Raw genomic sequence first — 24,239 nt, 5'->3', positions numbered from 1 at the left:
TCGATAACAAAACTTTAGAGATGTGAAATTAAACAAACTTTTATGACTTTAGAATACTTTTTTTCTTCAGGTATTTATAAAGATAATCTTTGTTACTTGAAAGTGTTAGGTAAATAAATAATAAATTCTAACCAGTGCTGATTTTCAAAGTTTTTCTGGGTCTTTGTGTAAGTGCACAGTTTGCTCCACAGTTGATCGGAAGAATCACTTTCTCCTTCTGTTGCCTCATAAGCGCTTCCGACGTCGGCAAAATTAAACTCCGCTTCAAGTTCGTCATCTTCATCGTCTGCATGTGACGTCATAATGATTAATTTAATTGATTTATTTTGCTTTTAGAAACTGCACAAATTTTCTTTTAAAATTATTAATTAACTATCGAAAATTTAAACCATTTATGCATATTTTATATACTATCTATCTTTTTTAGCCATATACTTATAAAATACTTCAGTTCACATCAACTCATTAATGGATATTGCTAACAAAATATATATGATAACTACAACTATATTATATAACCACAAAATACTTTGATCGACTCACCATCAATATCAACGTTTTTATCGGCAACAACCTTCATAACATCAGCAATGTATAATAGCAACTCGTAACAACCAGACAATGCCTCGCTTGTTATGTTGTCTCCGGAAAATATCTGTTTTTTGAGATCATAACACTGATATTAAATTTAAAATTATAGTGAATTAAGGTAAACAAAACATTTTATAAAGTTAGTCAAGTGTTTTACTGTGAGGTAAAAATAACAACTAACATTTAAAAAAGCATTCTTCTTTGTAGCAAATTAAATTATAATTTATCATCAGACTGGAATATAAATTACAGCAAAAATACAACATATATATTAAAACCTGATTATGATTGATAACGTCCAAATTTTGACCAAAAACTTGTGGAAGTTCAGCTTTAATCCACTTGAGAGCGTACTTAAGCAGCATTTTGTGCCCGCAACCTTCATGTGAGTTCGCGAATTTGACTAGCTTTTTTATTAACTTACCGCTGAACGTCGCCACAGAGTCTCCTTCAAGGAAGTAACTCAACATGCACGTTGCCAGCTCTTTGCTGCGTTATTTTTTTAGTCATTTTGAAGATAATCGTTTAATACTAAATTTCTACATTAAGTAAATGCAAGTTCAAGCGAAAGATATTCAGAAAATAAGTAAAACACAAATACTGTCTATCATGGTAACATCAAGCAAAATATTCAAAAATAAATTAATTTAATTCTTATTAGTGATTTAATACACTTTTTATTGATGTTGCATTAACTTATCATTAAAATTCAAGATCAAACTATCTAACAAAAGAGTTTAAAAACACTGCGCTACAACCAACCGGTTTTGATCTGCCGCGTACGTGAACAAGTGCTGCAGAGATTCGTACAAACTTTCAGGGCAGTTCGCAATTGAGGGCGGTTCGTTCAAATTTGCTCTGAAGAAATCTTGCAGCGTCATCAGCTTTTCAAAAGCTCCACGCGTTTTCAGCTTGTTCAACTCGACGCATAGCTCCTTGTTTTGTGTTGAACCTATGAATCAGTAAGAGATCGTTATTTTCCTTGTACTTGTTGTTGAGTCATTTTATTATCATATTACGCCAACATTGCTGCTATAAAACTAACTTTTCTTCTATGTTATTGATGAAATCCTTTAAGACAACTCTATGAAATAAGATAGCTCACAGAATTTAAACTAAAACCGTTAATAAGTCTTTTTTTGGAAAATTTCAAAGATAAATACGTGACCTAACATCATAGATAATTAAGCCACGCTTTACTTTTAAACAGTTGCATGAAATATTTGACATTTAGTTTTTAAAAAAATTATAAATCAAACTAACTTGCGTAGGAAAATATTTGTCCAAATAAAGCCAACATGCAGTTTGAATATTCGACATTTTCAACTTGTTCAACCGTCATCAGAAGTTTAATTAAATCACCATTTGATGAGGCTAAAAAATGATTAAAAGCTAAAAAAAGTATTTATTGTTTTTGGTGAAAAAAAACTTTTTTTTACAATAACAAACAATTTTTAATATTATTAATAAAACATTTTTTTTTAGTTTAATGAACTCGAAAAATGGTTTAACAGAATTACTAACTTTTCTCGGTTGACCCAATGAAAAATTCGTTAAACGCCCTGAAAAAACATTCATCAGTGTTGTATTTCAATTAAATTATAAAAAAACGCCAAACTAAGCGAACCAACTTTTTTAAGTGATCTTTTTCGTACTCTTTGGACATAAAAGTGAGTAATTTTGAAGCCACCTCGGCTGAATAGTCATTCACGCACAAAAGTAAATTGTAAACAACCTGAAACAAAAATTTAAACATTTATACTTTTTATCTATTTTATACATCCATTTTCAAGGCAACTACACAAAAAATATAACATAAACAAGAATTTTACAACTATAAAACTTCATAATTAAATAAAAACTCAAGATATAAGTATAAATAAAGGTTAAAGTTATTTTAAGACACAGGACAAAATGTAATAAAAAAAAGCTCACTTCGACAGTAAATGTGCAAGTCTTTTCAAAATACAAATACTTTTCAGCGATTGATCGATTGGCCACCATTTTTTCCCTAGTTCTCCTCAAAACCTTCTGATTATTCGGGTCCAACCTTATATTCGCAATCAGTGGTATTATGACGTCAGAAATAACACTTCCGTCATTTTTCGAATCATCACCGACATGTTGCAAATAAACTAGATCACACAAAGCAAGCTAAAATTTTATTGTATTTGGTAACAAATCTTGTATGAGTTATTTTCAACTTTTTTAATTAAAATGAAACTAAGTACATTAAGTTCAGAATTCTTTTAAAGTTGTTTCTTAGTAGTAAAACCAATCATGTCCGAAAATTTAAACTTGATTTTAATAAAAAAAAATATTAATTAAACTTTATCTAAAATGTTAATTGTCTCACTTAGCATATAGTGAGTTAGGTAAAACTTATTAAATAAAAACAAAAACTAATAATTTTGTAAGTACATCTAGTATAAGATTATTGCTTACACTCAAATGTTTTTTTGTGACCACAAACTAAAATCAATGTTTACAAAACAAATTTAAGTACATCAACAGTAAGTAAATAAGTTATCAAATATTGCTTTTACCTACACACAACCAAACATTTTTACTTTCAAAACTTCACAAACAACATTGGCATATTATCTAACAAAATATCAATTTAATATAAACCCAGTTATTTTCGAACAATTGAAGAGAACTTGTCACACTACTATCATCAGACTGGTATGAGTTCAAATGACTACCCAACACTTCACATACTTCTTGACACTAAAAAAATGCTATTTTCAATATTTGCTAATAATAAGTAATTACAGCTAACTTTAAATAAAATTTATAGTAAAAATATAAGATGACTCTAGATTTAAAACATGTACGTAACAAGTAAACTATGTATAACCAGTGGAGCTTTCGGATCGGTTTTTGTTTTTCTGATACTTTCAACTTCCTTTACAATCCACTTTGGTGAAGGAAACTCATTTGAAACGAACTTCTTATTCAAGCTCAGCAAATTAAAACTGGAGAGAAATTTGTCGTAAGCTTCGACTTTTACTTCTTTTTTTCTGTTCTTCAAAGCCATGTTTAGCACGTGACACCTTAAAATTAATTAAAAATATCCTTAAATTATCACAACGTTGCTTTTTATTTCACTTTAACTGTGCTATTAACAGGTTTATTACTTTGACTTTACTGAAATATGTTTGATTCGCTCAAATGCAGAACTCTATTAACTCTAATTATCAATACTCAAACACGCAACATATATGCAGACTTATGTATACTTAAGGTAATTTTCTATTTGGCACAGTTTACAATAAAAACTTATTCGAAAATCTGCACTGCCTTTAATTAATATTTATGCTAACATCACATTGCTATCATATTACATAAATGTTAAAACATCATTTGAAACTAAAACCTTGAAAAGCTGCTTAATACTATTCTAATGTATAAACAATGCTCGAATTACTTATACAACATATAATAATTGTAGCTTAGTTGTGAAATTGTTATTTAATTGGAAATGCAATTATATTCAAGTAATTAATAAAAAACGTTGTTTTGTTAAACTTTTAAATCCTTAACTAATAACTGTAATAAAAAAATTAAAACTTTGATTTTTTTTTTAACTTTGTAAAAGTAAACAAGTCAAAAGAATTGAAACCAATCACAACTTAATGTGATCCAGTTTTCAAGCTATTATTAGTACAGTACAGTTGTTAGAAATTTTCATTTTTATTCTATAACAAGAACAGTATAACACAAATATATTTCAACAATTTTCTTCAGTGTGATTACAATTGTAACAAGGTAAAACAAATTTTAAACTTATATAGCCTTTTTAATTATATAAGAAATTATCAATCAATTAGTAAAAAAAAAAAAAAAAAAAAAAAAACCTAAACTATAACAAAAAATTAAAAACAACAAGGAAAACATAATTAACTGTAACATTTAAAACAAAACAAAATTAGTCTAATTTAAACAAGGATAATGAGTAATCAAACTCTCTTTGTTTGCATAATTCTGGCTTGTCTAAGTGAATATAAATAGCTTCTATTTTAATTAAATCAAAAATGTTCGTGCAACTTCTTAAAACTTTGAACTTTGTCTCACTGTAATTATTACCACATTTAGGATTTTTTACTAAGTGCTCTGAAATTGATGATCTTTTTGTTGCGTTTAAGGTTGCAATACTCATTTTCTTCGGTTGATTTTTGATATGGTCTTTCACGCACTTAGGTACGTGCTCTTTTATTCTTGTTTCTAAATGCCTAGATGTTTGTCCTATATAGCTGTTTGCGCAACAGCATTTATACGTGTATACCACGCAACTTTTGTGTTTGTAGGATATTAGATCTTTACCTCTAGGATTTAGGATAGCAGCAGATATAAAAATTATTCTTGGTTTAGAAGCATGGTAAACTTTTTCTGTCATATTCTTGATATCTCTTTCAACTTGTTTTGATTTTTCTCCCACATAGGGCAAAATTAATAGAACAGGACATTTCTCTGGTCCATAAGGTTTTGTGTACTTTAGTCTTTTCAATTCAGTTTTGAATACCTTATCAATCAACGGATTAGGGTATCCGTTCTTTATTAGTAATTCTTTTATAACCTTAAGTTCATTCTGAAATACTTCTGGCGAACATATTTTATTTGCTCTATGAAATAGGGTTTTAATCAAACCAATTTTTCTTCTTTTACTGCAATATGATTGAAAATTAAGGTATTGACCAGTTTTCTAGGCATTTAGAAACAAGAATAAAAGAGCACGTACCTAAGTGCGTGAAAGACCATATCAAAAATCAACCGAAGAAAATGAGTATTGCAACCTTAAACGCAACAAAAAGATCATCAATTTCAGAGCACTTAGTAAAAAATCCTAAATGTGGTAATAATTACAGTGAGACAAAGTTCAAAGTTTTAAGAAGTTGCACGAACATTTTTGATTTAATTAAAATAGAAGCTATTTATATTCACTTAGACAAGCCAGAATTATGCAAACAAAGAGAGTTTGATTACTCATTATCCTTGTTTAAATTAGACTAATTTTGTTTTGTTTTAAATGTTACAGTTAATTATGTTTTCCTTGTTGTTTTTAATTTTTTGTTATAGTTTAGGGTTTTTTTTTTTTTTTTTTTTTTTTTACTAATTGATTGATAATTTCTCATATAATTAAAAAGGCTATATAAGTTTAAAATTTGTTTTACCTTGTTACAATTGTAATCACACTGAAGAAAATTGTTGAAATATATTTGTGTTGTTGAAAAAAAAAAAGACTTGTTTTATGTATAAAAATTAAAATTAGCAGACATATGTTTAAAAAACAGTATAACTTAGTAAAGTATTCAAGTCGATAAGTTATTTCAATTGATAAGTTTAAACTTTTTTTTATCATAACGCACGTGTTTAATGTAGCATTTTGAGGAAAAAACAAAATACTCACTTAATTATATGGTTGACATGCGGAACAGTACTTGAAAAGTATTTAAGCAAGTCCGAAAATTCTGTTAACTTCTCAGCATTATCTTTTAACGAAACAACATCAATAAGTGACATAAGTTTTGCACTGAGACAGTCAGCAGTAATTATCTGTAAAAAATTAAAAATAAAAATTTTCAATATGTTACTAGCTTAATATACCAGTGTTCGACTTATAAGATTTTAATAATAAAATTGTTTTTATTCTGTTTAAACCTTTTGAATATTTATAGTAGACACCCATTAAATTCTCGTACCAATATATATTAGGGTGCTTATAAATACAGCTACTTTTGAGTTTTCAGCTAAAACTTTTTTTTGATAACCACCCCAATGCAAACGATATGGGACTAAAGAAATTCGATCTTACATTTTTTTTTACATGGGGCAATTATCACACAAACACTTTGTGCACATTTAAAGATTATTTGAAGAATTTTTTATTGAAGAAATTCTTGATTAAAATTAATCTTTTTTTTGTAAGTTTTCTTGAATATCTAGTTTTTTTTTAAATCAAGAAAAAAACCATACAACTTTCTTTAAATTGTTTTAAAATGTGCACATTGTGTTTTTGTAATAATTGCCACATATAAAATAAAATACAGAATAAATTCTTCAAGGTCGCAATTTTGAGGTCCCTTAAATACAATTAGCATTAGGAGGTTTTCAGGAAATCGAATTTCGCCGAGATGAAAGTTTCTTCAAATCATCTAAAATTTTGCATAGGGTTTTTTGTGGTATTTGCCAAGTGTAAAAAGTTTTCTAGCTGAAAACTCAAAGGTTGCCGTATTTATAAGCACCCTAATAGTACAATACTAGTATATATACAATCTAAAAAAAAGTTTTAACTGATAAATAAAATAACTAGAATTTTCTAGCAAAAATGATTTTTTTTGTTTATTTAAAATGTATAGTAGCAAAACTTTAATTGATATCTTGACTAAAAGGTTTTGAAAACAAAGCAAAGCAAACCTACTACAGTATAAGCTATTTTTTTATCTTTGTACTAATTAATTTAAGTTTAAAACATATACATACTTTGATATGAAGATTAGTTAGTATTTTAATTATTTTTTTATTTGAGGTGGATTAAGTTTCAGCGAAATTTACTTTTTATTTTTATTTAATAAGGAGTATTAAGAAGTTACTTAGCTAACGTGGAGTTTAAACAAACCTGTATAAGAGAGAGCTTGTCCGATGTTGGTTCCAGTTTTGAGACGTCCCCTTTAAAGATTATACTGAAATAGTTGCGTGTGATCAAGGATACTTTGTTCAGCGCATCAACAAGTAACTGAGCTTCTTTCGAGCCTGATTGCGTTACATGTGACAATGCAACTAGTATTTGCTCAGCAGTTTTGACATCTTCAAGCCTGTTATTGTCATAGAGTTTTATTTTTATGCCTCTATAAGTAATACTACTCAATAATACTGTTTTATTTTTTCTTGATAGCATATTTATTTAATTACAGCTTATGAATTATATAAATTAGAAAATATCTTTCATTTTTTTGTTTTTGTGATGGTAACAAAATTAAAAATTAATTTTATTAATATAAAAAATACATACAAATATATAGTGGGTGAAAACCTAAAAATAAACTTCAGTTTTTAAATTTTGTTATAGCTATAATTCTACCAGTTGTAACGATAGCTGCACACATCGTTAAGAAGAGAGTATAAAAAACGCAAAAAAAAACGCGAAAACGGTATAAAAATCACCGCGAGAGAGATCAAGCGTGGTAGTTGAGTCGTTGTAGTCGTGATGGCCGTAACGTGGTTGCGTTAGCATTAATATTAGTTGGTATTAATTTATGTTCTCGTAGGGGTAGGCGTATGTGTTTATTTTTCGAGCACTATTTTGATTATGTTTCAGACGTACTTTTGAGTCGTTTACTAAGCATTATTTTGTTATTGGGCATTGATTCATACTCTTGCTAATATTCTTATTTCTCATTTAGCGAGTCACTTAGTTTCTTTTCCAAGATCGTAGAATTTTACATTGTACAATAAACGTTGAGTGTTAATTCATATTCATTTAATACCTAGAATTTAACCTAGTTAATCTTAACTTATATATCTAGCATTTATTTATAGGCTAGATTATATTAGACCTTCTGTAGAATACGTTTAATTGTAACATACTCTCACTAACACGATTAGTAGCACTAACTTGAGTATGAGCACTAGTAGCGAGAAATCCATACCTGTGTCAGTATACAACCGCTCGAGGTTAGTTACTGATGCTGAAGAAGGTATGGACGCTGATTACCACAAACCAACTATAAACCCTGAGCCAATTAAGATAAGAGAAGATATTGTAAGAGGTGAGGGTTATACGGTATTTAAATTGATAAGCAAACTTTAAATTTTTTAAATCTACAGAGAAAGCTACATTACTAATCAATCTTCTTCACTTTTAATTAATTAATATATAATATGGTTGAAACAAATTTGAAAAAGTTATATTAATATTGTTGAAAATAGAATAAGTTTAGCAACGTCAAAAATATTTTGTTTCATTATACCACTTACGTAATTAAAAATTTTGTTAATAATGCAACACTGAAAACATACATGTAAGACATTGAGAATTAAACAGGTATATTTTTTTACTTAAAATTTCCATACAATCCTAAAAATACTTAATTTAAACCCATTACTTTTTGAAATTAACTATGCTTTGAAGATTGTAGATTTATGTCCAAATTAACAAAATCAACTTTTAAATAATAATAATAAACTTAATAATAACTTAAAATGTATACTACTAGTTTATCTCCAATTTACACTAAGCGTTAAGTACACTCAAGTTTATTGGGCTAAATTAAATTCTATTCTATATTGAATTGTTTTTAATGATTATTAATTACCAAAACAAACATCTTCATCAACGTATGGATAGACCCTTTCAGGCCAACCTTAAACACTTTAGCCTTTACGCTGTTACCACTAACCTTCAATTCTCACTATGATTGTTTATAAAACATTGGACACCTAAACCGTGCGAAGCTCACACTTTAAGTTTTATAAAAATTTCAACAACTCACTTTTCATCATTTGGAATGGGTAAAGAAACAGAGAGTCTCCAGAACAAACCGAAAGTGTATCTCTGCCACTCTAGTTTATCATTATCTGTAAGCATACGTTTGTTTATTTATCTATTTTCAATTTATTTTTTTGTGTACAAATTAATTATTATAAGTGTAACTATTTGAAATTATATACATTAACTAGATTTTATTGTTGCTTACTTTTTTTCAGTTTAAAATTACACTGTTGCAGTTTTAAAAATTTTAAATCAGGTCAGTTGAATGACTTTTTAACTGTTGTTTTTTTTCAAACTGTATTTAAAAATAGTCTATAAAATGAGGTACGTAAGCGTTTTTATTGATAACAAAGAAATTAATTAACACTAGTATATAAAAAATTCTAAGCTCAATTAGTGTATATAATATTAAATTAGTAAATTTAGCAATGCAAATACAATTATCAACTACCATTCTGAGAAGTTTTCACAGAGGTGTCGAGACAAGCATTTAAAATTGACAAAATCTTATGATAGTTTTCTCTATATTTTTCATCCGAGCACAACAAGGCTGATGCCTGAAAAATTTTATCATGAATATATATGCTCAATACTTAAAACTTCAGCATTAAAAAAAAATTCAGAGAATTTTATTATTAATTATATATGTTTGTTGAAAATATTGATTGATTATATATAAACAACTAATATAAACGACAAAATTAACAATGTCAACTAACATATACTTAATTTTATAAGGACTTGAAAATGATTACTTATTTCTATTTATATCAGAAAGTATAACTTATTTCAATAAATCATTTATATACTAATTGTAGTGTTTAATACAAAACATATCAATTTTAAATTATAATAAACTAATAAATACTTGTTGGTCGATAGAACAAATGTTGTTTGAAAACGGATCTTGGTTGTTTGATCTTAAATCATAGAACTCCGTGTTTTTGAACAACTGAAATTAAAGGCACTTATTTGTATTCAATTCTTTTGAAGAAACAAAATAATGATAATATTCAAGATTTTAGTAAAACTTTTGTTGGCTACTTTTAAAATTTATTTTTATGCCCAATAATTCAAGGTTATACAACTGACCAGTTCATCACTGGACAGTTTGAGTTGAAAACTCTCATGCTTGCTGAACTTGTCGTACTTTTTAAAAGTTCCGAGCAGGCAGCCGGCCTGCTGCTTGTCGCAACCTTCGAACTTTTCTATTTTCAGCAAGTTCTCGTTCACCTGTTTGTTTTTTAAATAAATAACAAAAAGCGTACGAAAAAGTATTAGTTAATGAAACAGGTCTAAGAACAAAAAATAAGCCTTTTAATTTTTATAACTAAATCTAATCTTTAAGTTATATTTAACAGTAGACTATTAAGTTTGTAAGTATATTAATACATATATTATGAATCTCTATCATGTAAAAATAAGCAAGGAAAACACACGTAATTGGCCATGGTGGCGTCGGTTTTGTTGAAATTCACCAGCATGTAGTCGAAGAGCAAGCACATTCTGGAAGGTAGAACCAAACTTTTCTCACCGCACGTTGATAAGTTGTTTGCCCATTCCACTATGAGCTCGTACGTCTGGTGAAACAAGTCGGGGTAACTTTAAAGCATGTTTTTTGATGCATTTTACTACTTGTTTATAAACGAAAACAAGCTAAAATATTCTTTTTAGTATAATACCAAATATCTTTTTTTTTGTACAGCTATGATTTCATTACTATTGCGTCCGTAGAAAACTACTTTAACTAAACAAAAACTTCAAACATTTTGAGAAAAATAACGCAAAAAAAAGAGGATATAAAAAAATACATTGGCATTTTTTCGTTCAAATTTTTTTTCATATTCGGTAAAAAATTGCACCACAACTTACCTTTACGACGAACTTGGTTTTATTGGTTGGGATGAAAGTTTGAAACAAAAAGCAGGCGATTTGCAGCACTTCAACTCCAATATCACCGTTCTGGTTTCCCTTCAACTTCAAACTGGATGCACTTTTCACCTGAAAATATTTTCAGTATGAATAATAAATATTTCAATATTTATATAAGGTAGACTTGATAATTATAAAAATATCTTGAAATAAATGAAAAAAAGTTTTACCTCATCAATTTCTATACAACTAATATTGTATTTAAGTGTTGCTAACATCCCTTAACAAAGATTAATAAGACTTATTATCATGAAAAATTGTTTTTAGGTAATTGTTAAATACAACTCACCGAAAGCCGTCTGAGCAAAGCTTCAAAGAACTTGGTTACAAATGAGCTATCTTCATCCAAACACTTCTTTTTAGTGAGTTGTTGCCGTTGGATAAGCAGCTGTTACAAATGATCATTCTTACTTCATGTTAAAAATAAATTAAGTTTTACAAACATTTTTAATTTAATTATTAATGCAAAAAACTAAGTTTACAAGCCTCAACTCTTAACTTTCAGTACGAAACTTTTTAAATTAAAAAAATAGCTTTTAAGCTTAACTTCTGATATACTTAATAAATAAGCTATAATATCAAACCATGTAGTATCAAGACTTATAGCTATCATAAGACTTCAAAGCCATGTTTGCGTTTGAGTTAACATGATTCTAATATAAAACTTTGTAATTAAGCAGAGAAAAGCTAAAAAAAATCAAGTTTACAGCTTAAATGTTTGTACCTGAGAGTAAACAACGAATTGCAGCGGTTTTGTGAATACAACAGCGGAGCCTGCTTCTGATAACTTATCAAGCAGACATTTTATCAGCTTCTTTTTCTTCACTTCATCGAAATTCTTGCTCGTGATAAGAACTGAAAAAAGCTCCAGCAGCGAGTGAACTGGAAAGTTTAATGAGTTGTAAAAGGTAACTTCAAAACACATTACTCATTTAATGAATGCTTTTGTTTGAAGATTTACCAACTTTACGTTAAGATCAATTACCAGCATGATGTTTTAATCTAAATTTCAAAAACCTTTAGATGGTAGCGGGATGTTGAATTCGTCGATATTTGAAATGATCAGAAGAAGCTTCAGAGCAACTTGTTCAGAGAAACCGGAACTTGAGTAAGTTACAACATCTGAGTCCTGTGAGTCTAAAAGTTTCAGCAAAAATTTGATGCTCACATCTACGGAAGAAGATATCTGTTTGATAGATGTTGACATGAAAAAATAAATGATTATTTAAGTTTTAAGTACATTTTTCCAACTTAACATTTTTGTTAACATTACAAAAAACACAAATATGTTTTAATTTTTTTTAAGGTTTGCTTAAAACCGTACTACTGCAATATTTAAAAAATACTACTTCCCAAATATACATTTGCCTTAAGTGGACGACTAATCAAATTCTGATATTTCAAACTTTATTTATAGGTAATTTTCCCTTTTAATATATATATGCTTTTAAATATATTTTACCATCAGAATCTTATAACCAATATGAAATTAAAAAAAAACTCATTTATTTTTTGAGATATAGATAAAGTATTTAAAAAAAAACATAGTAATTTTAAGTTTTTGTTTCTATTTTTTTATTTTTTATCAGTTTCTTTTTACCATCATTATCTTATTATTTAGACCTACGTCAGATTTTTTTTCAAAAATACTTCACTTTTTGAGATGTGGGCCCTTAAACCTTTTTTAAACAAGTGAGTTGTTGGAATTTGAGTTTTCATGTAACCATTTACCGTATGTTTAAGTTTAAGCCAGGGGTCGGCAGGCAGTTGGTGCTCCCGGGCCAAATTTCAAGTTTCCAAATACGGGGGCCGCAGTTTTAGTTTTAGTTACATTTGAAGAATCTTCTGATTTTACTTTTAGTCACATAAATGAAAGTTTTACTTTTGTTCACGTTATTAATTTTAATGATATTTAGCTACACATAGAATGCATATTTTAATTTTAAATATTTATTGGAGTAAAGTTTACATTGACAAATATACTTTAGTCTTAATTAACTGTATTCTTTTAACATAATTAATGCTCGAATACTCTAATAAAGTACCGTATTAGTTTTTAATTAGCTTTTAACATAGTTTCCACTTTAAAAAAATGCAAAAACTTGCAATTAATCAAGCTCAGATACCTAACTAAAATATCTTGAGTCTAAAAAGTACACAATGTATAAGTAGATTAGAAAAAATTATATTTAGTAAACTACACTACAGTCATAAAAACTGTTCTCTGAATTCGAAGATTCATTTAAAGTGTTTGATATAAAAATTTACCTGAGTTTCTTTTAAATGTCTTAAACAGGTTTAACCTAGTTTGAATTTGTCAAATTTTCAAACTAGACTGTATGTTTGGCAACCCTTTTAAAAATAGAGTCACAAAATAAAGAAAAAACGAAGTTTATTAACAGTGAATTCAAACTATAGCAAAAATAATATCTTAAGTCAGTTTGAATGGACAACTACGTTTCTTAAACATTTTAAACAACATTTACTACTTTATTAAGCCATTAATAAAGTAGAAAAACTTAACTTTTTATTGAACATTATAGGAATTCTTTATCTGCAATAAAGATGTTGTATTTAAAGAGTAAAGGTGAAATATAAAGCGAGCTATAAAAATTAAAAAACGTTAGTTAGAAGTTATTGAGAGAAACAAAATAAAAATTAGCTATAGTCAGTTTCAACAAAGCAAATGATTATATTCAATAACTACAGACTGATCAGAAAAAAATGTTAAGGCAATTTATAAAGTAGCAAAAATAATTAATAAAAAGAAGACGCCGTTTAGAATTAAGAACTTTCTTAGAATTTATGTTGGTGGTAGTAAAATATTTTTTTTTGCTTCTTCAATGACAACAAGAAGTCGTGTTTAGTAAATCTCTTAATGTTATTAAGCAGTATAAATTAAATTAGAACTTTAATCAATTTGTTTAGATGAGAGATCTGGCACAACAAATATTGCTCATCTAAGAGTTTTTATTAGAAGTATTTTTACTGACTTTGATTTTTCAGAAAAGTTTCTAGGTTTAGTTTCAATGCTCAACAATAGGTAAAGGCGTTTTCAAAGCAAAGATGCAATGCATTTACATAAAGTTTTTGAAAGTATAATTTTCTGATTCTTTTTTTGTATAAAACTAAATTACATGTAATAAAAACACTGTCTTTAATGATATAGAAATACTAAATAGATACTGTTAAGCTACTTTTAACGTGTTTAATAAAAGTATCTATATAGTAAATTTTTTATTTCAAATCGAAATTTCATTACTTTACACGTAAAAATTGTTTAAAGTTCCAGTTTTTTTTTCAAAAATTCCCAAATTCAAGGTTATCCAGAATTTTCAAGCATAAATTTTCAAATTCCAAGCTTTTCGGGATTCAAGTATTTTAGCAACACTAATTGTTCACACCTATATGTTAACAATTAATATAGTTAATATTTCAAATTTTATTAAGTGCAAGACTTAAAGTTTAACAAGTATTATTATTCAAACCAACATTGTATATTGAACAAAACATACATCATAAATTTTAATTACAACTCATAAAGCATAAAAGCCAGCCTAAATGACCAAAAACAAGCCTAATTTTTTTAGTATACAAATATTTATTCAAACAAAAAACTGAAAAAATAACTAAATTGACTTGTGATTTAAAATCTACAGATAGTCATAGTTTAAGCGTGTGGCAATATTTAATTAGTATTTGCTTGAATTTGAACTATTTTGATTAACAATATACATCCCTTATAAATTTACCATCAATAATTTTAGTTTGTGTTAAATAAATAGTTAAAAAAAACAGTAACTGTGTATATTAGTGCATAAAAATTAACTTAGTTTGTCCAAAAAAACATTGTGTGAAAAATGAAAATGTATACCTATCAATTTTTTTTAAATTTATATCATGTATTATTTTAAATGTCTTTACACACTTAAATACTACATGTATAAACAAAAAATTATGAATAGATAAACTTAATCTAATTTAAGTATTAATTAAAACGTGGTTTAAAGTGGAAACCGCTCATTTCCAACCCGCGATCATTTCCCACCCGATCAAACTGCTTACCTACCTAGGGTTAGGGGTAACAGTGATAGTAAAACATAAATTAATAAGAAATCAAAATGAAACAAAAATTTTAGAAAATAAAGGAATAAATAAAGAAAGTTAAAAATATTTTTGAGTGGGAAATGATCACGAGTGGGAATTGTCAGTATGCCGATTAAAATATGAGCATCTTTATATATTTGTGTTCATAGGAATTAATTTAAAACTTAACTATAAAAACTTATAAAAAAATAAAATTGTATGAAAATCAAAATAAAATAAACCTTTTTTCTTACTAATATGTTATTTTAAATGTTTTTGTGCACATTCAAATATAATAAAAATAAAGTAATAAAACATCTATAAAAGAAACTAAGTTTTAAAGAGCATGTAAAAAATACCTAAACTTGCTGTTGTAAGAAGAAAGTTATGATGCAACTGAGAAAAAAACTGGTCGAATGCTAATCTGTCTTTTTAACATTTTTAAGCTGACACTGTAAAGTGTTTTAATTGTTTTAAAATGTTAAACAGGGACTTATAACGAAATTAATAAAATTAATCAAAAAACCAAAATAAGTTAATTTAAAATATTTATTTTTGGCTCAGCGGGCCACATTTACATGCTCGCGGGCCACAAAATTTTCTTCCACGGGCCGCATTCCATAAAAAAAATAAACGTGCTCGCGGGCCGCAGATTTACCCTTCGAAGGCCGCATTTGGCCCGCGGGCCGCAGTTTGCCGACCCCTGGTTTAAGCAGAGGTAGCTCTATACTCTTTACATGGGTTGGTTGCAGTGAAAGTTTATATAAAAAATAAGGGTACGGATTTATGGTTTTTAAATAAGTCACTTCAATTCAGTCATTATCTACAATTTATTCAAGTATACTATGTAAAAAATTCTTTGTGGAACTCAAAAGTGTTTAAAATAATTTTATTCTAATAATTGTTGCTTTTGTTTATGGAATTTATACTTTTTATCAATGAAAGGTATCAGTGTCTAATCCCCAAACTGAGTAAATTAGGCTTACTGATCTTTTTTATTTTAAAAATTAATTACCTCTTTAGCTGTCGATGGGACAAAAACTTCTCTGATCTTTTGCGATTTTTCCTTCGCGGATTTTCCGCTTGTATTCTTCTTAGGATTTTTCTTGCTGGTGGAAATAATTATTATATTAACTAGCTTTTGAAACTATAACTTATGTTGTCAAAACATAATAGTTATTATTGATTTTTCCATAAGTTAACAAATTAAAGCGAGTAGTAACTTGAACAATAAGTCTTATTCCATATGTAATTTATTTTATTTTAAAAATACCTTTTACTCTTTGTCTTTGGTTTTAAACTTTCTTCGGAACTGGTGACCAAAATACTTTTAATATTTGCGCCAAACACAGTGCTGTCACTTTCGCTAACTTCTGGAACTAAAATGAGTCATTGTCAGTTACGTCTACAACTAACTCAAGTGTGAAGTAAACTTTGATACTTATGATTCTAAAAAACTCGAAATAAAACAACACTAACCATCGTCGTCGCTTTTGGAAGGTTTCGGGGTGAATGACTTTATGCTGATAGACTTACCGGGTATTTGGGGCGAATCGGGTGAAGGTGTTCTGGTCGACGTGCTAGAAACTGACTTAGATGCCAAACTTTCAGCTGTTAAATACACAAATTGTATTACAGTGCTACAACAAATACGTTCAACTTATTTTGCAGACATTTTTTGAATAAAAATATAGTTTATTCTAGTGCATACTCTATTTTTCTATTCGCTTTAATTATAATAAAATTCTCATTATAATTTAACAATAACTTAGTGATAACAACTTAAATTATAATCACTTATGTATGTACCATATGTTTGTTTAAGTAGTCAACTGAGCAACTTTATAATTTTAAATTCAGTATGTTATTTTAAAAACACCTTTGCTTTCTTTTACGTTTAAAACTATTCAAAAACAACAAACATTGACTTCACTTACCTTGTAGTTTGAAGAGCTGATCAAATTTCTCACACACATCGTCAACGGTGTAACCAATCAAATCAGTCTGCATATAGTTTATTATTGAACTATTACAAATTATTACGGTATTTTTGAATACTTCAAGTAAATGTAACTAAATGGTGATTTTAAAATCAATTATAGGACTTTTAATTAAAAATACAACGATTTTTTATAATTGTCTTATATGAAGTAAGCTTTTTGTGTAATTTTTCTTTTATCTAACAGATAGAAGTCAACAAAACCTAATACAGGCACATAGTCTAGAATTTTTTCAAGTATTGAAACATAAGAGCGACATAAAATTTACAAAACTGTTTTGATTCGAATAAAACTTTGATATTAGACGACAAAAAATAATTTTTAACCTGGAGTAATATGTGAGTTTTAACTTAAAGTTTTAAGTATATAAGAAAAAGAAACTTTTTGTATTAAATATTTCAAAACTAACTGTTTTAGCAAAATTAACAATCGACTGTAAAGGATTTAAATACGCTCGAACGTTTAAACTGGAAACATTAGTAGCCGAACTGCTTGGCTGGTGTACAACTACCGCGTCTAACAAGTCTGATGCTGTTAGAACCATGCACCGATAAAACTTGTTCTTGAAATAACCTCTGAAATTTCATATGAGCATGTTGTTTAAATTGCAATTAAATTGTTTAGAATTTTTTTGTCACAACAAAAGCTATAGATAATACTAGTATAAAATTTGAACTAAATTACTTTTACTTAAGCTAAATTAAAGTACCTATATTCAAAAAACATGTACGTGATTCAGTTTTTAAAACTTACAATGCAAGTTTCTCGAGCGAGGAAAGACTTTCGTTCATTTCAAACGAAGTGAGGTTTATCAACGCAGAGTGTGACAAGCTACAAGCTACCGATTTGTACTTATTTAAAACTGCATTTCCAAGTTTGACTGGTGTTTTTAATTTCCGACACATTTCTTGAATATTCATCTACAACATGTTGTTGATTAATTCAATAAGATTAATTTAATTTATACAACACTGTGATTTAGAAAAATTAAATAACTTACACTGTCTTCAATAGACTTTTTAACATTTTTACTGAACTTCTTTTTAACACTGGAGCTTTTTGAACCTTTTTTAGCAGTTGCTTCTGGTAAATCTGTAACAAAAAATTAAATTCTAAAGTATATTTAAGGTTTTCAAGAACTTACAACGCATTTTTATCGGTTGCATGTTAGCATAGCTTTATACTATCAAAAAAACTTTTATCTCTAAGTTTAAAAAGCCTTATAATAACGGTGTGCTTATCATAAATAATTTTGGGCACACTGACTTTTGTACACATGGCAGAAATGGTTAGCAGCGTCGCGCGACATGCACAGACACGACAGAGCGACTTGTGTGTGTTCTTGCAACTGAGCAGCGGAACTGTTTTCAACATCGTGAAGTTCCAGCACCATGCACCTTCTCACCATTTGAACGAACAAGCTGCTGTCTTCCAATCTGTTATAATTATTTTATGAGAGCTTTTTAAACTTACAGATCCAGCAAACCATGTGAAAATAAAGAAAGATATAAACTATATTGTGATAAAAAGTAAAATATATCTTTTAAAATATATCTATTTAAAAGATATATTTTACTTTTTTTCACAATCTTCTTATCTTTTATAAATTATAAAAGCTTTTTAGAACTTTAGTAACTTCTAAGATTAAACAGTGTTATAGAATAATGAATATATTAAATGTTTTTCACAGAATTTAAACAACTATAAACTACTTCATACATTTAACTATTCTAAAATCAGCTTAAAGAAAAATTAATTTTAAATTGGAACACTTCAAGCTTTGACAATTATGAATACTAATAAAACATGAATTAAAAATTCTATAAAATAAAAATAACATTTAATTTTTAAGGTCAGCTGTACCTTTAACCTATACTTGAAAAAAATACCCACATTTTTCGAGTAGTTCTTGCTTCATCTGCATTAGAGGGTTGTTTGTAGTTCGGTGTTGACTCATGATGGTAATAGGGTGGCAATTTCAGCAACGAAAGAAACATTTTGTATTTTATTGATAAATCTTTTAAAACTTGCATATTCGTTTCCACAAAGTTAGTTGCAACTGACACTTTATAAGATTATTATAAAATGATATTTTTTGGTAAATTTTAATTCATTTATCTACTTTACTATAATAGTTTATAAAAAATCTAGTTCAGGAAAACATAATTTAGGACTTTTCACAGTTCAAAATATAATCAAGTGTGTTTATAACATTTTGGTGTTAGTCCATGTATTAACTGTTCTTGTAAACTTTAGTTCTGCAAACAATTTCTTATAAAGAAACACAGTTAAAATCGTTTTATTTCATTACAACTTAAAAAAGTTTAGTAGTTTAAGAGTGAAAAATACAATCAAGTTGCACTCACTAGAATTGACCTTGGTTTTCTTCTGGTGTAGCAGAGAAAACACATCAATGGAAAATGAAGGTCTTTCAGCGATGCTAACATCTAAGAACAGGTACAAAATAAATTTTAAATAAAAAGTTTTCAGTATAATAAAAAGTTATTACATGTAATATTAAAAATTAACTTTATTTAAACCATCTTAAATACTACAGTGTTTTTACAAAGGAACTTTAGTTTTCTTACCTTTTTAAAAAAATTATTAATAAGCAACTTTATGCAACATTATGAATTTTACAATGAACCAAAAGCCTACCTTTTACAACAGCATCAGTGCAAGTTGGAGTTTCCATTGTTTGTAACAATGCCTGAGATGTTTGAATATCAAACTTGGAAATTTTGAAATCTGTCAAAGTAAAACTGCAAGTTATATTTTAAAAAAATGTCCTATCTTTTCAAATTATAAATACTGGAATTTATTATGAAACTTTAAAAACTATCTTAACTAATTTCAATGAATTTTGATACAAGTTACCACAAAACAGCTTTTTTTATGGTAAATAATATATCCATTAAACACTTAAACAATTAATCTATTTTAACTTTGGTCATTGGCAGAAAAACTAAATTTTATTAAAACAATTTTTATAAATGGTTAAAACAACTTCTTTTATTTACTAAATAAAAACTTATCAATCAAATTTGTTATTATATGTAATACAGCTTAGCTATTTTTTCAGAAACAAAGTAAAGTTTATAGTTATTTAGTATACTTACTATACAAATATATGTTACTATATGTTACTATATGGTCAGAAATATCTTCAAACTCTAGTTAAAGTAAGTTTTTGAAAACATTTAAAAATATAAGAGTAATTTTCCATAAGTTTTTTTTTATTTTGAAATTTCTGTTAAAAATTTAAGATAACAAATTTAGTTTATTAAATCATATTAAAAATAAGAATTTATTGATTTAAAAATTCTTTCATAAATTATCAAGTTAATCAATCAGATAGATCTTGAGCTGTTATTTAATTTTTATTCATACAAATAGTATAAATTTTTTTACAAATTTAAACTCAAACTAATGTAGTTTTGTATTAGTTATCATTTCTTAAGCTGTATTTAAAAACAGTATGAGTATTATCTCAAAAATAACAAATTATGATTTATGAAGTAAACCTTATAGGAATTATATTAACTCTTTCAAAAGCACACAATATATTACAACTATAAATTTTTAGAAAAACATTTTTTTAATGAATACAAACCTGCAGAACATAAGCATTCCAGAATTTTTAAACAGTAGTTTTTTTCATTTAAGCTAAGACGTTTTACACCACAGCAAACAAACTGCTTGACACAAAATTCAATTACAACCTGACAAGCTGATGATACTCTTTGCACGTCTTCTTTCAACACTGTTTATTTATTATTATAAAAATTTTAAACACTTTTTTAGTTATCTTGTTGTATGCATAAAACATATCTGTGTAAAAATAAACATATGTTTGTTTTAGATAAGTATAAGTCAGGGGTCGGCAAAATGCGGCACACAAGGACGCTTTTTCTTTAAACAGAATGCGGCCCGCAAAGAAAAATCTGCTGCCCGCGAGCATGTTAATGTGGCCTGCTGAAAAAAAATATTTTAAGTTGATTTTTTATTGGTGATTTGTTGTCATATGATATATTTTTTTTATGTCCCTGCATAACATTTTGAAAGCATCAATATTTTTACTGCTTAAGCTTGAAACTGTGAAAATGACAGATTAGCTTTCTAGAAATGTTTTTTTCTCTGTTTGATAGTAACTTCTTACAATAGCAACTGGTGAACAAAAACCAAGCTTTATAACTACTTGGAAAAGTTACTTAGGTAATATGCACATACTTATTAAATAGACTAAGTGCAAATGCATTACATTGTTAAAAAAAGTAAAGCAGAGTAATTAACTAAAATATGATTTCTTTACAATTTAGTTATTCAGTTTAACATGTATTTTATACTTAAGTTCCTCTTATTTACGTTTTATCACTAATTTTTATGCGTGCTTTAAAACATTTTAAACAAATTAAGAACATGACATAACATAAACTAGTTTTTGTCCAGACACATTTTTACGTTTAAAAGTCAACTTACTGTGCACTTTAAATTAATCTCTAAATACACCTATGTACACAGATGCTCACTTTCAGATTTTTTATTTTTACTTAATTTAGGTTAAATAGCATAGTTTACTACTACAACTGCTTTTTGAATTTTTTTTTTATTTTAGTGTGTACAGACAGAATTCAACCGAATAAGAAAAAGACACAAGGTAAACAATTTTTTGGTTTAAAATACATTTTAAACTTTTTTTATAAACTTTCTGTGCACACTAAACTTATTTCTTTGCACACTAATGTACACATATCCTTATTATATTTTTTTTTTATTCAGAACAAATCTTTGATTTTGATAATCAATCAGTGCATATGACTTAATTCAGGTGCTCATTAATGTATGTACACTGATGCTCATTTTTTAAAACTATTTTTAGGTATTTAAAAATTTTGAATACTATTAGATAAATTGAATTGTCATGTAACCCCATATTTTCATTTCTTTTCTAAAATTTTTTATTGCAAATTAATCTAACTCTAATGTATTGCACACTAACATACACATATGTTTTTTTTTGAACTTATTTTTTTCAAATGTATACTTGATCTAGGTATGTTAATTTTATTAAGTCTGTGTATTGTTAATTAAATTGGTTTACACTTGTTCTTTTTCAAATGGATGATAATGAAAAATTGCCCTAATTCTCAAAAAACAATAAGTTTTTTATTTCATTAATGGCTTAACAAATATTTATACTTAAAAAAAATTATCTTAGAAACTTATCTGTCCTTTCAAAGCTAACTTATGATAGTTAAACTTTTGTGTTTTTGCTGTATATAAATTTTTTAACCGTAAATAAACTGTGTTACTGCTTAATTTTGTGATTTTTAAGTAACTTTAAAAAACTCAAGTGTTTATGAAATTTCTTTGAATAATTCTTTGAATTCTCAAAACATTTTTAAAAACTGAAGTTTATAAATTTAATTTTTTTTAGTCCAAGTACATATCATGTAATTTTTATGACAGTGTGTTTTAGGTATTTAAGTTTGGATAACAGCAGTTCTGTCAGTTTTAGCTATTCTAAAGTTTTAATATATTTAAGCTGGTTTGATGTAACTCAATAATTTTAATGGTAACCATGTATAAGACTATTGATTATTAATCAAGTATTCTACTAGAGTATTTAACCATTAACTATGTTACAAAAATTTGTTTTAAGTTTTTATAATACAAACAGGTATGAATTTATTTTTGTTAAGTAGTTTAAAAATTACTGATTTTTTTAAAGAAAGCAAGTTGTATAGTTCGCCAAGAATACTTTCAATAAATACTATTTAAAAATACATATGAAAAAATAGTTGTTTATATGTAAAGTGTATAAAAGTTACTCGATTTTTATTGAAAGCTAGATTGTAATTAAAAAATAAAATTATAAAATTTAGGTTATCAAGTGTTTTGATAGTATATATTTTATCAAAACTAAAATATACTATTTAACTATGAATTAAGGTCAATAAATATGTACAAATTAAATAGTACCTTCTATGTGTAGCTAAAAGTCATTTTAATCTATAAAGTTTTAAAGGTATTTTTTTGTGTGATTAATACTAAAACTGATAGATTATTCAAAAGTCACTATATCTAAAACTGGCAAATTAAAACTTGAAATTTTGGCCCACAACCAATAAGTACCTTCAACTCCTGGTATAAGTTTTAAATGAAGTTTAGCAGTGTAATAAGGTAATTAAAAAAAATTATATTTGAAGTTTTTTATTTAAATAAAACTGAACACTTGTAGTTTCTGCTTTGAAATGTTTTAAGTGTACATTTAATATTAAACCTTAATAAACTAATATTGTCAAAATACATTTAACGCACTTAAAAACAATCCTTCATTTTTAAGTTTGTCTTTATGTATTAGGTAATAAATTAAAATATGTTAAAAAATTAATGAACAAACAAAAACTAATACTAACATTTGCTTGAAAAAGAAGACAGTAATTCGCTAGCTAATGCAAATACATTTATCAAATAGTTGGATTCTGAAGTTTCAACTGTGACACTTAGTATCCATTTTTTACTGTATAAATAAAAATTATTTGTCTTTATTTTTTAGAAGTTGAAAATTTTCAATACTTATAAGTTTTTGATGCAAAGTTAATATTTTTTATACAAACTAAGCACTCACTTATTATTTATTGCATCAGCTATTGCTATTATATCATCTTTTTTTGACAACTCAAACACTTCATTACTTCTATATAGAGGCTCAATTGCATTTTTCCAACTTATCATAATTTGTCAAATAATACTTATTTACTGCAAATAGATAATTTTTAATGATAAATGCAAACGTTCATATAATTGTACTACACTAAATTGTAAAAATGCAAACTAGACAAAATTTTAAATAAAAATAGAAAATAAATTTATAAGTGGTTCTTACAACTCTTAAAAACAGAACTAATTATTTAAACTTTACAGACATACTTTTGAAAATATAAACTTTAACTGTCAACTTAATAAACAAGCACTAAAACAATTTGTTTTTGCCATTTTACTTGGCACTTTAGAATTCTATTTAAATTATATTAGTTCTTAATTTCTTAAGCATCTAACATCAAACTTTTAGGAAATTTTCTTTGTATTAAAATAATTATATTTTAAAGATTTTTAAACTATTGAACAATAAGAAT

General features: G+C 26.9%; 1 protein-coding gene across 2 annotated transcripts in view; it reads right to left on the bottom strand.

The window, feature by feature from the left end:
- Nucleotides 1-23,864, bottom strand: part of LOC145837104 (E3 ubiquitin-protein ligase UBR4-like) — a 52,701-nt gene extending 28,837 nt beyond the window's left edge. For both annotated transcript variants that reach the window (XM_082944873.1, XM_082944874.1), the window contains exons 1-35: nucleotides 23,732-23,864; nucleotides 23,520-23,623; nucleotides 20,714-20,863; nucleotides 19,759-19,848; nucleotides 19,467-19,547; nucleotides 18,994-19,165; nucleotides 18,367-18,536; nucleotides 18,101-18,192; nucleotides 17,854-18,020; nucleotides 17,510-17,675; nucleotides 17,038-17,104; nucleotides 16,580-16,711; nucleotides 16,374-16,479; nucleotides 16,116-16,209; nucleotides 12,032-12,200; nucleotides 11,739-11,896; nucleotides 11,304-11,402; nucleotides 10,955-11,083; nucleotides 10,522-10,662; nucleotides 10,175-10,315; nucleotides 9,951-10,034; nucleotides 9,534-9,639; nucleotides 9,084-9,168; nucleotides 7,211-7,406; nucleotides 6,002-6,147; nucleotides 3,452-3,647; nucleotides 3,223-3,321; nucleotides 2,527-2,745; nucleotides 2,223-2,326; nucleotides 2,116-2,153; nucleotides 1,855-1,965; nucleotides 1,354-1,543; nucleotides 870-1,080; nucleotides 544-655; nucleotides 133-286 (exon numbers count right to left, since the gene is read on the bottom strand). In XM_082944873.1, the coding sequence (XP_082800999.1) occupies nucleotides 133-286; nucleotides 544-655; nucleotides 870-1,080; nucleotides 1,354-1,543; nucleotides 1,855-1,965; nucleotides 2,116-2,153; nucleotides 2,223-2,326; nucleotides 2,527-2,745; nucleotides 3,223-3,321; nucleotides 3,452-3,647; nucleotides 6,002-6,147; nucleotides 7,211-7,406; nucleotides 9,084-9,168; nucleotides 9,534-9,639; nucleotides 9,951-10,034; nucleotides 10,175-10,315; nucleotides 10,522-10,662; nucleotides 10,955-11,083; nucleotides 11,304-11,402; nucleotides 11,739-11,896; nucleotides 12,032-12,200; nucleotides 16,116-16,209; nucleotides 16,374-16,479; nucleotides 16,580-16,711; nucleotides 17,038-17,104; nucleotides 17,510-17,675; nucleotides 17,854-18,020; nucleotides 18,101-18,192; nucleotides 18,367-18,536; nucleotides 18,994-19,165; nucleotides 19,467-19,547; nucleotides 19,759-19,848; nucleotides 20,714-20,863; nucleotides 23,520-23,623; nucleotides 23,732-23,838 (4,586 nt within the window). In that variant the 5' untranslated portion in view covers nucleotides 23,839-23,864. The remainder of the gene's footprint in view (nucleotides 1-132; nucleotides 287-543; nucleotides 656-869; nucleotides 1,081-1,353; nucleotides 1,544-1,854; nucleotides 1,966-2,115; nucleotides 2,154-2,222; nucleotides 2,327-2,526; nucleotides 2,746-3,222; nucleotides 3,322-3,451; nucleotides 3,648-6,001; nucleotides 6,148-7,210; nucleotides 7,407-9,083; nucleotides 9,169-9,533; nucleotides 9,640-9,950; nucleotides 10,035-10,174; nucleotides 10,316-10,521; nucleotides 10,663-10,954; nucleotides 11,084-11,303; nucleotides 11,403-11,738; nucleotides 11,897-12,031; nucleotides 12,201-16,115; nucleotides 16,210-16,373; nucleotides 16,480-16,579; nucleotides 16,712-17,037; nucleotides 17,105-17,509; nucleotides 17,676-17,853; nucleotides 18,021-18,100; nucleotides 18,193-18,366; nucleotides 18,537-18,993; nucleotides 19,166-19,466; nucleotides 19,548-19,758; nucleotides 19,849-20,713; nucleotides 20,864-23,519; nucleotides 23,624-23,731) is intronic.
- Between the last annotated feature and the right edge of the window lie 375 nt (nucleotides 23,865-24,239).

The sequence above is a fragment of the Thalia democratica genome, chromosome 5 (genome assembly GCF_965202585.1).
Source record: "Thalia democratica chromosome 5, ktThaDemo2.hap1.1, whole genome shotgun sequence".
NCBI classification, from domain to species: domain Eukaryota; kingdom Metazoa; phylum Chordata; class Thaliacea; order Salpida; family Salpidae; genus Thalia; species Thalia democratica.
The sequence above is the reverse complement of the archived record's forward strand: the minus strand, read 5'-3'. Positions and strand labels throughout refer to the sequence as shown.